Here is a 13,667-nt window from a genome sequence, read left to right as displayed (position 1 = left end):
TACATGTACATCTAATGCACATCCAACGCGCAATGAGTCTAAAAGTTATACAGCCCGTTGTTAATCGTCAAAACTTGGGCTTACTTACTGAACTGAAGCAAAAGCGCTGCCAATAGCACTGCAGGCAAACGACGTCGTTGTGGCGAAACTCTTCAAAAGCAGGTAAGAGTATACGTGTTCACACTAGCGCCAAAGAAAATAAGGTAGTAATTTTTAAAGCGGTACAAACTGCCAACTTCGGGTTGCCAACTTCGGGAGATGAACGAAGAAAGGTTAAGCAAAGTTTTTAAGGAAGAAGCTTACAATACTCAATTTCATGGAATAACTTCTCAGCAATTAGTAGACAGACGTAGGTTTTAGAGTTTACACTCTGTTGTTTTCTCTGTACATATAAGTTATGTTTTAAGAACTTGGAGGGAAAGAAATTTGGTAACAGAAATAATAGTATTAGATGTTCAAAGGCTTTTGATTGTGTGAACTATCGAAAATTTACACAAAAGTTAAAATTACAAAGTTCAAAAGACTAAAAAAAGAATATATTAAATAAGCATCCTGCACTCACAGAATCTTATGACAAGCTCATTACCATACCAACAAACTTTATACAAACTAGATCTCAAAGACACGGAGTTCCAATCACTCTACAAACAAACAGGTCACTCTTCCACAATAGCTTTTTACCAAAGACAATACGAGACCTTAAATTGCAGACCTCTATGTAACATTAATTCATAGATTCTAATTATGAAACCAATTACTGGAACATTGTTTTACAAAGAAAAAATCCATTTGGGTCTAATTGAGGCACGCCCGTTACATCCCTAGGTGGTTTAGCGTGAAGAGTCCTACGAGGTATTACGAGGTAAGTTATTTAATATATAACCTGCCAGCCAGGCCTGCCAACCCAAGAGTGGGGCAATGCGTGAGATTTGGTTTTGGGGCCATTGATGTATCAATGGTAGTATATATAAAATTGTGGAGTTTGGAGCAAAAATCTCACGCTTCTTCATTTTTTCTTTGGGGTGATTGCGTTAGTCTCACGCCCAATGTGTGAGAGTTGGCAGGTATGTAAATAACGTCTGTTTTGACAGATATAACACAGGTAGATGAAATCGGGGGAGGGGGGCATGTCTTTTTATGTTTTGTCTGTCACCTTTGGAGTTCTGCAGGGTACAGTTTCCGGACCGTTGTTGTTTTTACTTTTTAACGATGACTTACCAGATATCATTAATTCTCAGTGTAGACCTTTTGCTGATGATGCTCTAGTGTATGCGACACAAGATGAAACCACCATGCTGGTACAAGATTTATACTCTCTTGAAACTTGGGCCAAACGTTGATAGATGAACTGTAATCCAACAAAGTGTTGCTATCTATCTGTTGGCAAGTCACATCTGTCGACTGATACAAATAATTTTTTCAAGATATGTGATCAACATCTTCAAAGTGTGACTTCTAAGCCTTATCTTGGGGTAGCCTAGAGTTGCAAAATGATCGGAAATTTCACAAAAATTTGTGAAATTCAATTCAAGGGAGACCATTAATTAGCATGCTTAGGAGGGTTCTCAGCAATGCAGACCAAGGGACAAAAAAGATTGCTTAAGTACTTCACTGGTTCAACATGATCTTGAGTATGGCTGTATAGTTTGGGACCTTACTTAAAAAGGGATATTGTTTTATTAGAGAAAACTCAAAATGTTTACACGGAGATTTATATATAGACTAAATGGCAGAGTTAGTTTTACTGAGCTAAGAAAAATTAATTCTTCTGAATCCTTGGAAGAGAGACGAGTTAAACTTCATCATGTTTTTAGTAAAATTCTGAGTGGTGATATTGACATAGCTATAGGAGTTAGGGTTAGAAATAGTAGCTTGCCAGAGGAGGTGACCCTCCTCCATTCTCCACTCGTTTTGGCCACTACTACCTACTATTTATGAAAATTTACCAGTATTAATACTCTCCTTGGTCTCGTACTGTACATGAACTGGGTACTGAGACCCAGTAGATATTTAGAATAAAATTAGTTTCGCTGTAATTTTTATCTCTTTGGAGGGTCTTTCGTAGAAAATTTTAAACTGAAGTATTTTTTGTTGCTCATATGGGTCTGATGCAAAATGATTATATTGTTGTGTTTTTCTTGCTATGAACAGATGCTTGCCTTAATGGCTTGCTATTATTACTGTTATTGTTATACATGTATATTGTTATATAGGTTTGCACATTGGTGTAGTAATAAACTTGCTACAAATTACGCATGATAAACTCAAAACTTTGGCAACAAAGCCACTAGATTCTAGCTGTTGCAAGAGTCAAGCATTCGTAATCTGTAGACGTAAGCAAACGCAAATAAAATATTTTTTGAAATATTTTGCCCGACTCTTTAAAACAAAAAGCTGCAAATAAGGCCCTGAGTATGATATGAGCGGTTGTGCATCATCCTTCGTTTTTTCGTGAGGTAATTTTATCATTGTCGGCCATCTTTATAGACAATTTTATCGTTAAAAACATGAAGCTTTTGCAATAAATGTTTGAAACGATGCTTTTGTTTGCAATTTTTTTACTATAGTATCAAGGCACAACAAAAAGTGCTGTTAAATAAATAAAAATGATCGTTTTCTACAAATATGGCGGCTTTTCGCGCACGAGCGCATGCGCAAACGGCTTGATGACGTCAAAAACATGATGGATAGCTTTATAACAGGGTACTTATGTATCACAATTGCCTGTAGGATTTGTGTTTGCATGTCTAATCTGGTTGTTTAATAATGTAGTGCTTTTTTGGCATTTTGGTTCCAGGTAAATAATCAGGCTGCGTCTGGTGCGTTAATGTGTTTTTGTTTGCTTGACTGAATTAAGAGTTGATCAAAGTGAATCTTGTGCTTTGTGTCACACTCTTTACCGCATTCAATGAGTCAGCTTTATTAGTCTTGTTCCGTATCACACTGTTTTGAGATTAAGGATCTCATTCAGGTGGTTTTTTTTTTCAAAGTAGTTGTTAACTAAAGCTGGTTCGGTAAAAATGACATGCAATTTGTGTGGTTTGCATCAACTTAGCTGTGATATATACTTTTACAGTCAGGCTCCCCTTCGAACAAGAATGTAGGAAGGCGATTGATGAGTTGCAAGATCAACTTATCCAGGTAAGTGAGTCATTTAAAGGAACCATCATCATTATGTTACCTTCTGTTAGTTGTGTGCAAGAAACTTGTCGGCTTCCTTAGCCTTATTCATGGATTATTCAAGATTTTTGTTTTTAAAAGCTGATATTGGGCTGTTGATTACGAGTTTGATTAGTAGTCATTCTCAGTTTGAAACTGCCATTTGTGGTTCAGAATGGAGAAGATGGAGATGAAGTGTCAACTGCAGCGCAAAGCATTCAGCCACGTCTCTTCAGGGAGGATGCCAAAAAGTTGGAAAAAAAGGAGTTAGCTGATTTCACAAAGCACCCGGAAGAGTATGCTAAGATTGACAGAGCATTTGACAGCCTGGCTGTAAGTGTTGGATAAGTAACCCATGTAAACCGAAGCCCTCGCTACATACCTTAAACTTATCTCTTTGACTTTATTTTTCCTCCCCATATGCAAGCGGGAGGGACAAGTGATGCGTATGGTGTCATATATCACCTCCAACATTTTTCTATATTTACAAAGAACATTTTCAAAAACTGTTTGTAAGTCAAATTAAAATTTTTCACAATATGTCTTGCCATAAACTCATCATATTTAAAGCTTCTACATGTATGTGACATTCATAGAATCAACAAGTTATTCTATGAATAATTCTATTCATTCTATTCGATTCTATTCTAAATCTATTCTAATACACTATATACTATTAGTGCCATGGTGTTTGGCTATCCAAAAGCAATCTACGCTCATCTTCAGCATTTTATTTGAGAGTTGAAAACACTTTTAGGTAATATCTAGCTGGGTTAAAACGGTGCATATTAAGTGAATTATTGCTCATGGAAGCCAAGAGCTTCAAAATAACAAAAAATACATTTACGTTAATATTTATTGTTTTGCTGCTTATGTTATTGTTACTGGTCAGGCGCGCATTAGTTTCCTATATTGCACCTTGTACTCGGGCTATGACTCATGCCACCCATAACTATGTGTATGCTCTGTACTCAGGCTATGACTCATGTCAAGTACCTTCACGTGCCCGACAACATAGTCCTCCCAGAGGATTCCAATCAGAGTACAACTAAAAACCCTTCAATAACCTTAGCGAGCCACCAGCAGCTTTACAATAAGATCTTAGAGGTTAGTACACTGACTGATACTCGTTGCAGTCTGCTTATAGAGAGGTTCTGTTAGCTGTGTTGCGCATACCATACCAGTCTACCAGAGGAAAGGAACATTTAGGTCTGCGATGCCATGCTAGGATTATGCAGTCTGAGTGTCCCATGAACTGTTTAAAATTTTACAGATTTACCAGTAATGTTATCGTAAATAACCTAGATTGGATTTAGACTTGATTTTATACCTAGATTTGAGTTATTGCTTAGGTTTTTACACGAGAATAGGAAGTTGTTTCCACAAGATGTACACACAAGCCGATTGATGTAATTTTATAACCACCGCTCAAAAGTTAAAGCGGCGCTGAATTTTTCGGTGTTTGTGGAATCTGCTTTGATTTTTCGTTATAATTATCTTCTATTTTGGGTAACCAAAACATGTAATATGGAGATTCAATGGGGTAAATTTGTTAGAATGACAGCCAAGTAGCCAACAGAATGTCTGTTGTCTGCCCTTCACAGATCATCTAATCGTTGACACTGACTTCGTATGTTATGTCTACGGTTTGCTGAAACAATGACTTGCATCACAGCTTGGAGCTTGCATCGCGATTGTTTTTTATGTCTAAAACTGGTTTTTGTTCTTCTAACATCAAAACCATTGCTATAAATAAATGCCATGTTAACATTCTGTCAGTTAATCTTCAAGTTCCTGGCACAAATTAACAGTAGGCACTCCTACAACATAAATAATCCGTTCCCGGAATGTTAATGTTATAGGGAATTTATGTTTTAAGGACAGTAAAATACATATGAATTGCCTGATCCATTCCAAGATCTTTGCATACTCACCCCCTTGGCCATGTAGAAAGGTAAAACTTGACTAAACTCTTATCATGTGTGAGCTGTACCGTAACCGCAGTATTAATGGTTTGCATCGACAACTTCTTTCCTTTTTTACGATTAATCTCACTGGTTTTATAGAGCATGATTGTGGTTCTTTTATAATAAGTTGATGGAAATTGCACATCTTCGACGTTCATTTACAACAATTTGCTATTTCTGCTGTTAAAAACAGCAGAAATAAAGTCCATTCTGCAAAGTAAAACTAATAACAAATATTTTATACGTCTACAATAAGGTAAAACAACAAAATATTTTTACTATAAAAAGTGGTTCTACCTGTTCGTCATCTATTTGTACCCATTGCTCAAGGCTAGGATAAAAGAGAACTTTTGACGATACTCCAACTCGTCACATTTACATGTAGATTGGTAGACCGACGCTGTAGCACCTGCACCTGTTGATCGCCTTTGTATTTGTTAGCAATTACTCAGCTATCCTATTCTCTGTTTTTTTCAACTCATCTGACGATCTGTTACGACGAACTAGAATGTCGCGAAAGTTTAATATATACAGTCATACTTCGACTTACGAGCTTAATGCGTTCCGAGACTGAGCTCGTATGTCAATTTACTCGCATGCTGGTGCAATTTATTTATATATAGAACAATTAAATATATGTTGACTGGTTTTCATACTCTAAAAATGCAAATAAAACACTCAAAACAAGATATTGTAACAGAAAGAACATGCTGGTTATTGTCCTAACTTACCACATGTTTTCAAAAAGCAACAAATAAAAAGTAATGCAAGGAAATGTGATTAATTAAAATGTAAAATTAAATACAACAGTAGCAGCTAACGCTAGCATTTGCCAGGTAGGGAGATATAAGTGTTATCCTTCATTACAACAGTTGAATTTGATAAATTTGGATTTTATCAGTCTTAAAAAAACAAACGCAGAAGCAAACCTAAAAGCAAACTTTCATTTTTAACTTAACATAATTAAATTAATTATTAAGTAATTAATTAATAATTAAATTAATAATTATAGTTTGAAGTTTCTTGCTGGTTAGCTAATTTTTCCGTTGTTTCGCTTTCACGACTAGCTGGCCGTTTTAAGATAAACCTATTTAAGGATGGTTGCCTTTGTCGCCCTTTCAACATGTTGCGATTAGGACGAACACTGGTGTCGTCACAAAGGGTTAATGCACGACCCCTAGCCAACTTGTCCGAAAGTCTATTTTTATACGGTAGTTTTGATAGATATCACCGGCCTTTTCATCACCGGTCTTTTCACCACCGGCCTTTTCGCCTTTATCGAAACATCGTTTCAGTTACGCTGTCACCGGCCAATTGTTGATCTTTTATCCAATGCCTGAGCAGTCTCTCCGTCAGCGGTCGTGAAGATCGCTGCGCCGTTTAGAAACTATGGTTAGTCTTTTCGCAAACTAAATGCCCTGAATGTAATTCTTCTGTTTGATAATTGTGGATGTATTTCTGTCATATTGCTAAGCTAGCTCAATCACGCATACACATTTCGCATATTTTACAATAATTTTCCGTTTATTATCAATTGTTATCATTTGCTTTTTCTTTCCATTATCTTTCATTTTATTGGCAAATTTTCGGTCTACGCAGTACTTTTAATTCACATAATTCTGCACTGAAAATCGCGCACAAAAAAAAACAAGGTACAAAAGTATAACCTGAGCAGTTGAAAAATACAGAGTGATGCTGTTCTCATAAAACACCTCCAGCATACTTGGCAACTGACTCACGTGCTCGTATCTCAAACATGGCTCGTATGTTAGTGCTAAAACTTGCTTAAAAGCTGGCTCGTATCTCAAGTTTCTCTTACATTGGAGCACTCGCAAGTTGAAGTATTACTGTAATAGATATAACGCTTTACCCACGTCGTTTTTTCTTCCGCAAATGCGGCGAGATAAACTAACATCCAAATCGAATTGGAGAACCCGTCAAAATTAACATTTTATGTTATATGGAATTTTTTACGAAGTACGAAGCAAAAACTTCACATGAATTTTTTACGTTATCTAGAATTTACGTTATAGGAGCGTCTATTGTATAAAAAATATTTTAATAGTCATTTACCGAAAAAATCAATTGAAATGCTTTATACACAGTTCCAATTTATGCTAGTGGCATTCGTATGTACATATGTCGTATGTATGTTATCTTTACAAGTGTCCATATATAAACAGCTGTTCATAGAAAGCCCTGCTGTCATCGTCGTTTAAAAGCCAATCTTGGATGCAATTAGCATGCATAGGAAATGAATAAAATTGAATCGAGATAGCTTTAATGAACTGTTTTAGCCAATCACAGATGCGTCAATACTGTCTCTACTGACATAGACCAACATGTTAGTTTCAAAATTACTCATTGACAAGGAGTTGTCAACACGCCGCCAAATCGTTTGCTCCACAAAAGATGTATTTTGGCTGGTGTGTGGCTTAGCTGGGCCTCAGCTAATAGCTGTCATAGCTCACTAACTAGTATCTCATAAAGTAGTGCCATCACCTGTGATTCTAGAGGCTTAATCTATAAAACTTTTTTGTTCAGTCACTCTGAGTCAGTGAGAGTTCACAGTATTTGAATCGGTGTCAGATTAGTGTTCTTTAAGGTTAGCTTGTGCCAGTTATACTTAAAACCTAGTTCCCATATACGCCGCAAGTACCGGTGACAGCACCACAGGGCTATCAGCGGTGAAATGTGAACCTACACACCGAGTACCGCCGGTAGTCAAAGAGCCGCGGACAAAGAGTCGAAGAGCCGTAGGCAAAACCTTCCCGAAATGCACTGTACAGGTGAAGGTCAGCATTTTCGAAATGGCATGGCGAGCGAACATTTTTATAATCGATTATTAGCGATGCAGCTTTATGTTAACAGAAGCCGCTGACCCTAGTGTCGCGAGTGTTTCGCTGCGCAAGATTACTGCTGGGGTCTTGCAGCCGATATGGGAACCAGGCTTAACGCAGTAGTAGGGAATCAGTTCTATGGCAACTGACTTCTGCATTAACAAGTTTATAATTTCTATCACGTTCTGAGTGAATTAGAAAAAGTAGATATTAGCATTGCAATAGTTGCCTTCTTAGGAGAAACAGTTGGCCACCCATTTAGATGACCGATTGGCTGAGCTGGAGGCGGTGAAAGACCAGTTGGAACAGAGTAAACGTGAACTTGAGAAGTTGGAGGCTTTGGTCTCTTGAATAAGAGTGTTCACATTGTTTTTAGTCCTTGGATCATCATCTTTTCCTCCTAGATTTATGTTAGTACCGTGACTCCACCTGACTTTCCATCATCTTTGAACAGGTACTCGAATCGGAAGTTGCCGTAACGTTATGTTAGTGTATGCCTAGGCCGCAGGAGAAGAGATTATTGCTGATTTAGTGTACATTTAGTTGGGTGATTTGACTAACACCAGCTGTCAATTCAGTTGTTTTCTATTGACATTATATGCTAAAGATGTTAGCATGCTATATGCTAACATATGCTACATATAGCATGCAAGCATGCTATATGCTAAAGATGCTAGCATGCTATGTGCTAAAGATGCTAGCATGCTATATGCTAAAGATGTTAGCTTGCTATATGCTAAAGATGCTAGCATGCTATATATTTTTAGACACATTTATTCTGGTGGTATTACTCACCATTCTATTCTTTGCAGAATGGTTTGAAGATATTTCACCAATATGATTACAGGCATGCTGCGTAGTGATTGTTAGTTGTTAGTTCTGTATCAAGTGTGTGCCATGGCCCATCTGTACATAGTCCTTTTGTTAATATATCATTTTTATCAACGAATTCTTAATACATTAAACTATTGGTTCACAAAGGTTTATAACTATTATATAACTTGCTTCGGGAGAGCATTTTTAATTTGAATAGATGCATGGTTGATCTACTGAAGCTAAAGCTAATAGCAGCTCTTGAAGACCAACATGAATATATCAGTTTTTTTATTGTATAGTTAATATTATTTTCGTTTTTTTGTTACCAGCGCAAAGGAAGTCTCTTACAATATAATGAAGTGCAAGTGTGAAGTTTCACATCCATGGCTTTTGTATCTTTGGCAGAAAACTTTTTGCATGCTTTGACATAATTTGCATTACATTTTGTAAACTACATCGTATATCATAACTTTTTCTAAATACTGCGATATACTGTAACTATTATAATGTACCGTAACTATTTTAATGTATCATAACTATTGTGATGTACCGTAACTATTGTGATGTACTCTAAAAGATGCGCTGTTTTTTCAAGTTTCTTTTTAGGCGTCCCTTGTTTTAAATTTAGATTAGGTTAATCTTAATTGTTTTATTTATTTTGATACTATGATTATACTTCTTTTAACTTTTACCTCTTACCTATCTTTTCACTCTGCCACAATACTTAGTTTAAAACCTTTCGAGCTTCATATGTTGGAATTCACTTTAGAATTTTACATCGTATGTCATAGCGAATGTTTCATTGTATTTGTTTCGACAAATGGAGAGTGGTCTATTACAACATAAACATGCAAACCTTTTTGCTGGTGGGCTATCATTGTTATGCTCTATTATTTTCAGATGTTTTAAGCATAGAAGTGGGCCTTGCTAGTTGGCTTACTGGCCACCGAGTGCCTATTCCTATGGGTTTTATCAACAAATCTGGGGGTCCTCCCATGTTTTGTGACGATTCTGACGACCCGACGACAGGGATATTTGAAAAGTGACAGACGAGATGACCATTTATCATTGTAGGTGACGAGGTGACGATGATTGTGTAAGTAGGATTCTAAAGGTATGGCTACACATAACAAATTTTTCGTTGGTTCTGAGTTTTGGCCGAAATCACGAAAAACACAGAATTATTCGGTCGAAAATCACAGAATTATTTGAGCTGTGCATGCCCACCGAATTCGTCGATGAAACGCTTTTAACAGACAACATATTCTTAGCGAGCACGATTCTAGCAGCTTTAGCAATTAGTATAGTCCAAGACATGTATTGCGACACACAATAAAAATACGAAGGCAATTCAACATGGCACACACGATGTAACTGTTTAAGTTGGGCTATTGTTGGTTAGCGAGCACGAATCTAGCAAATTTTAAAATTTATGTAGTCCAAGAACATAATGCGACACGCAAGAAAAATATCACATCAATTCACCATAGTAAATACGATACAACCGACTTGATTGTGCTAAAGATGGCAACATTTTCTATCGCAAAACTTTTGCTGCTAAAAAAGAAATTTTTATTATTAAAAAATAAACAATTTGTAGCCATAGGGTCCAAAAGATAAATACATATAATAGCTCAATCTAAGCAGTTGCATCGTGTGTACTATGTTGAATTGCACTCATACTTTTATTGTGTGTCATTATACGTGTCTTGAACTATACTAACTTTCAAAAGCTGCTAGAATCGTGCTCGCTAGCACGATTCTAGCAGCACAGAATAATTCTGTTTGTTTCGTTCATTTCGTGATTTTGGTCAGAACCAACGAAAAATATGTTACGTGTGGCCATACTTTTACTAACTTATTATTTGTCCATAAATCAACACGTTCAAATGAAACTTCACTAGTTTTGGTTTGAAGCATCTGGCCTAGCATTTATAGACTGTCAGGTAATTAAAGTAAACAGCAATGAAATGCCACGACACTGACAACAAATCCGTTTCCAAGTCTGTGACTGACAGTGATTATTAAAGACAATCTCGGTCTATTTTCAGTGCAAGAATTGTAGCCCTAAAAACCTAAGACGGCTGTCACTCTTCGTGGGGTAATCAGCAACGCTTCCAAACATCCTTCTGCGCTTAGCAAAAAGTTTAGCGACCTTATTAGTGAAGGTCGCTAAACTTATTAGCGACCTTCACTAATAAGTTTGTGAAGGTCGCTGGTTGAGCGATGCTTTTGATTAGCAGAAGTTAAAGCTGAGCAAGTTTCAGGTTTTTAAGGCAACCCAGTGCCATTAGAATGGATATTTGTATTAAAATAACGAATGTGAAGAAAGAGGTTGTTTTGGTTACCAACTTAAAAAAGGTGACGACAGTGATTTTAAAAGTGACTATTCTGACGACAACTTTGTGTGGTAGGACCCCCAACTCTGGCTTTGCACGCACCAGCTCAGCTATATAACCTGTTAGTTATTAGCTCATACATAAATGAGATAAGACAATTCCAAGGTATCCATCACATTCAATTTAGTGTCAACACTACTCGGATTCTCAGTTCACCAAGATTATTCTCCCAATGGCTTTAATTTTTAGTCGAATTGACTTTTATTCGACTCTTCAAATTCTATCAAGTCTCGGTACTCGTAGCCATGCTTGACAAGTGTCAACTCATTTTAGCGCATAAGATCGTACTGATTTCATTCTAGCTTCATTGTTTCAAGATAATCGCCAACCAGCAAATCCAAAGCCATACACAACTCATTGATTCTATGCACTTCAATCGCTATGATGTTTAAACAGATTTTATTAACAAAATAATATTAATAGAACTACTATGAGTTTTGATGACCTACAAATGTTATAATGGCAAGATAACATAATTCCTAGTTATTAAAGGGGATACAATAGTTCAAATTTTTACTACTACCTAGTAAATTTAAACAAATATAGATATATATATATACAGTCAAACATGGATAACTCGAACTTCAAGGGACCGAGCAAAAGTGTTTGAATTATCAGAGCATTCAAGTTATCAGAGCACTGTCACAAGTCCATGTATTTACTTATTTATTAGTAGATACATGTACATATGCAAACTATAATATAAATCAAAAGCACAAATGGCTTGTTTCAAATTAAATGCTTCTAATGTAAAGTTTAAAACGTTTTTATCAAAAAGTATAGAGATTTTTCTATCACTCGAGATTGGTTTGTTGTTTGAGGTGATGTTATTGCCAGGACGTTTTTTTAGATTGACATTGGCAAAAATTGATCGTTGTTGAAATGCTCAAAAGAAAAGACATCTTTTTCTTTTGAGCGTATTACCCACGATCAATTTTGCCGAGTTTTCTTGAAGTTTATGCAACTTCAAGAAAAAGTTACCAAAGAAAAATCCCTTACTTTACCTGGGATTCGTTAAGAGCAACACTCCGAGGCAGTTCAATTAAAAGTTTTACGAGGTTTAACGGTACATTGTATATCACTCACGCTTTTTGAATGGATACTTATTAAATGTACACACGTATTCTGTGTTTAGGTCAAACGATGAATAGTTTTTTAGCTATGACAACGTATACGTTTAATAAAAACAATTTTAAGACGTTTTAAACATTCAACATTCCGACGTTGATTCAACACGGAATCAACGTCGGAAAACTTTTCGTCACGGGCTAGCCGGGTCACGCACTCAATAATTTTCGCCACGCACATACAAAACAACATGCCGTTTTTGTTTGGTATGTGCGTGGCGAAAATCCTTGCGCGCGTGACCCGGCAAGCCCGTGCTATTAATCGTATAGCAGTATAAATCCAAATTTGACCAAACCTTTAGAAAAGTCGTTGACAAGATTATTTTGCCGATGGTGAATGAACAACGCTTATGAATTACGAAAAGATGAGGTTTACCTCTATGGCTTTGAATAAAGTGATTTTCTAAAGCGATAACAACCGTTTCGGAAGCCGTTATGGAAAAAACAGTTCGAATTAACAGTGTTGAGTTCGAGTTATCTATAGCAATTTATCATTACATGGGAACGGACCAAAGAAACCGTTCGAATTAACCATGTTTTCGAGCTATCCGTGGCCGAGTTATCCATGTTTGACTGTATATACATACTAGGCGAATTTCCGGTGTTCTAGGGTAATAGAATAATCACCTAACGAATTTGAGTAATTTACCTAGAAAGCTAGATCTTTACTAAAACAATACCTGCATTTTGAGCCAGCTTAAAGGTTGACTTGCAACAAAATTCACATTACAGTTATTTGGTATCAAAAGCTTCACCATGTCTTACTCTGTTGTGTTGTAAGTGCCAAATATGTGGAAATGTGATTAAAAGCTCTTAAAAGCTCAAAAACTAGAAGCCGCCGTCGATTGGAATCTCTTTATTTCGATGACGTAACCACGAAATTTGGTTATCGTCTTGTCACATGTTCTCACGTGAATTGAAAGGCCAATACAAAGCTCAATATAAAACTTATCGTAGTACTAGTTTATGACAAACACTTTGGGTTTTACCGAAGACCCCGTATCAAATATAGATGCTCGCTACTTAACAGTTTTGTTACGCCGTTATTCAATCGTCAAGTCGTAATCTGCATGTGACCCGATACTTTGCAAATAATTTTTGCAGCACTTTTCGATTATCACAGGTGACCAACAGGCTCGTCATGATTATCTGACAATGATATGTACTCCTTTGAGCTAAGGTTAAAAAGTTAAATGATTTTTTACGGTAAGTTATAAGATTTCAGTCCTAAAAGTGACAGCATTACAATGACGATAAAACAGACTCGTAAGATCGATAGACATGGTTTTATTGAATGCGTGAAGTATATTTGTGAAAATATTTCGACGAATGAGGTTGCATGAAAGTGTAAACAGAAAC

The 13,667-nt window shown here is 36.4% G+C and overlaps 1 protein-coding gene across 1 annotated transcript; it reads left to right on the top strand.

The window, feature by feature from the left end:
• Nucleotides 1–212: 212 nt before the first annotated feature.
• Nucleotides 213–9,160, top strand: LOC137406280 (uncharacterized). The gene is made up of 5 exons (XM_068092821.1): nucleotides 213–349; nucleotides 3,077–3,141; nucleotides 3,334–3,492; nucleotides 4,135–4,266; nucleotides 8,204–9,160. Exons 1-5 carry the CDS (start codon nucleotides 259–261, stop codon nucleotides 8,315–8,317), a joined length of 561 nt encoding a protein of 186 aa, XP_067948922.1. The 5' UTR covers nucleotides 213–258; the 3' UTR covers nucleotides 8,318–9,160.
• Nucleotides 9,161–13,667: the final 4,507 nt, after the last annotated feature.

Source organism: Watersipora subatra, chromosome 10 (assembly GCF_963576615.1).
Source record: "Watersipora subatra chromosome 10, tzWatSuba1.1, whole genome shotgun sequence".
In the NCBI taxonomy this organism is placed as follows: Eukaryota; Metazoa; Bryozoa; class Gymnolaemata; order Cheilostomatida; family Watersiporidae; genus Watersipora; species Watersipora subatra.
This window is presented reverse-complemented; position numbering and strand designations above follow the sequence as displayed.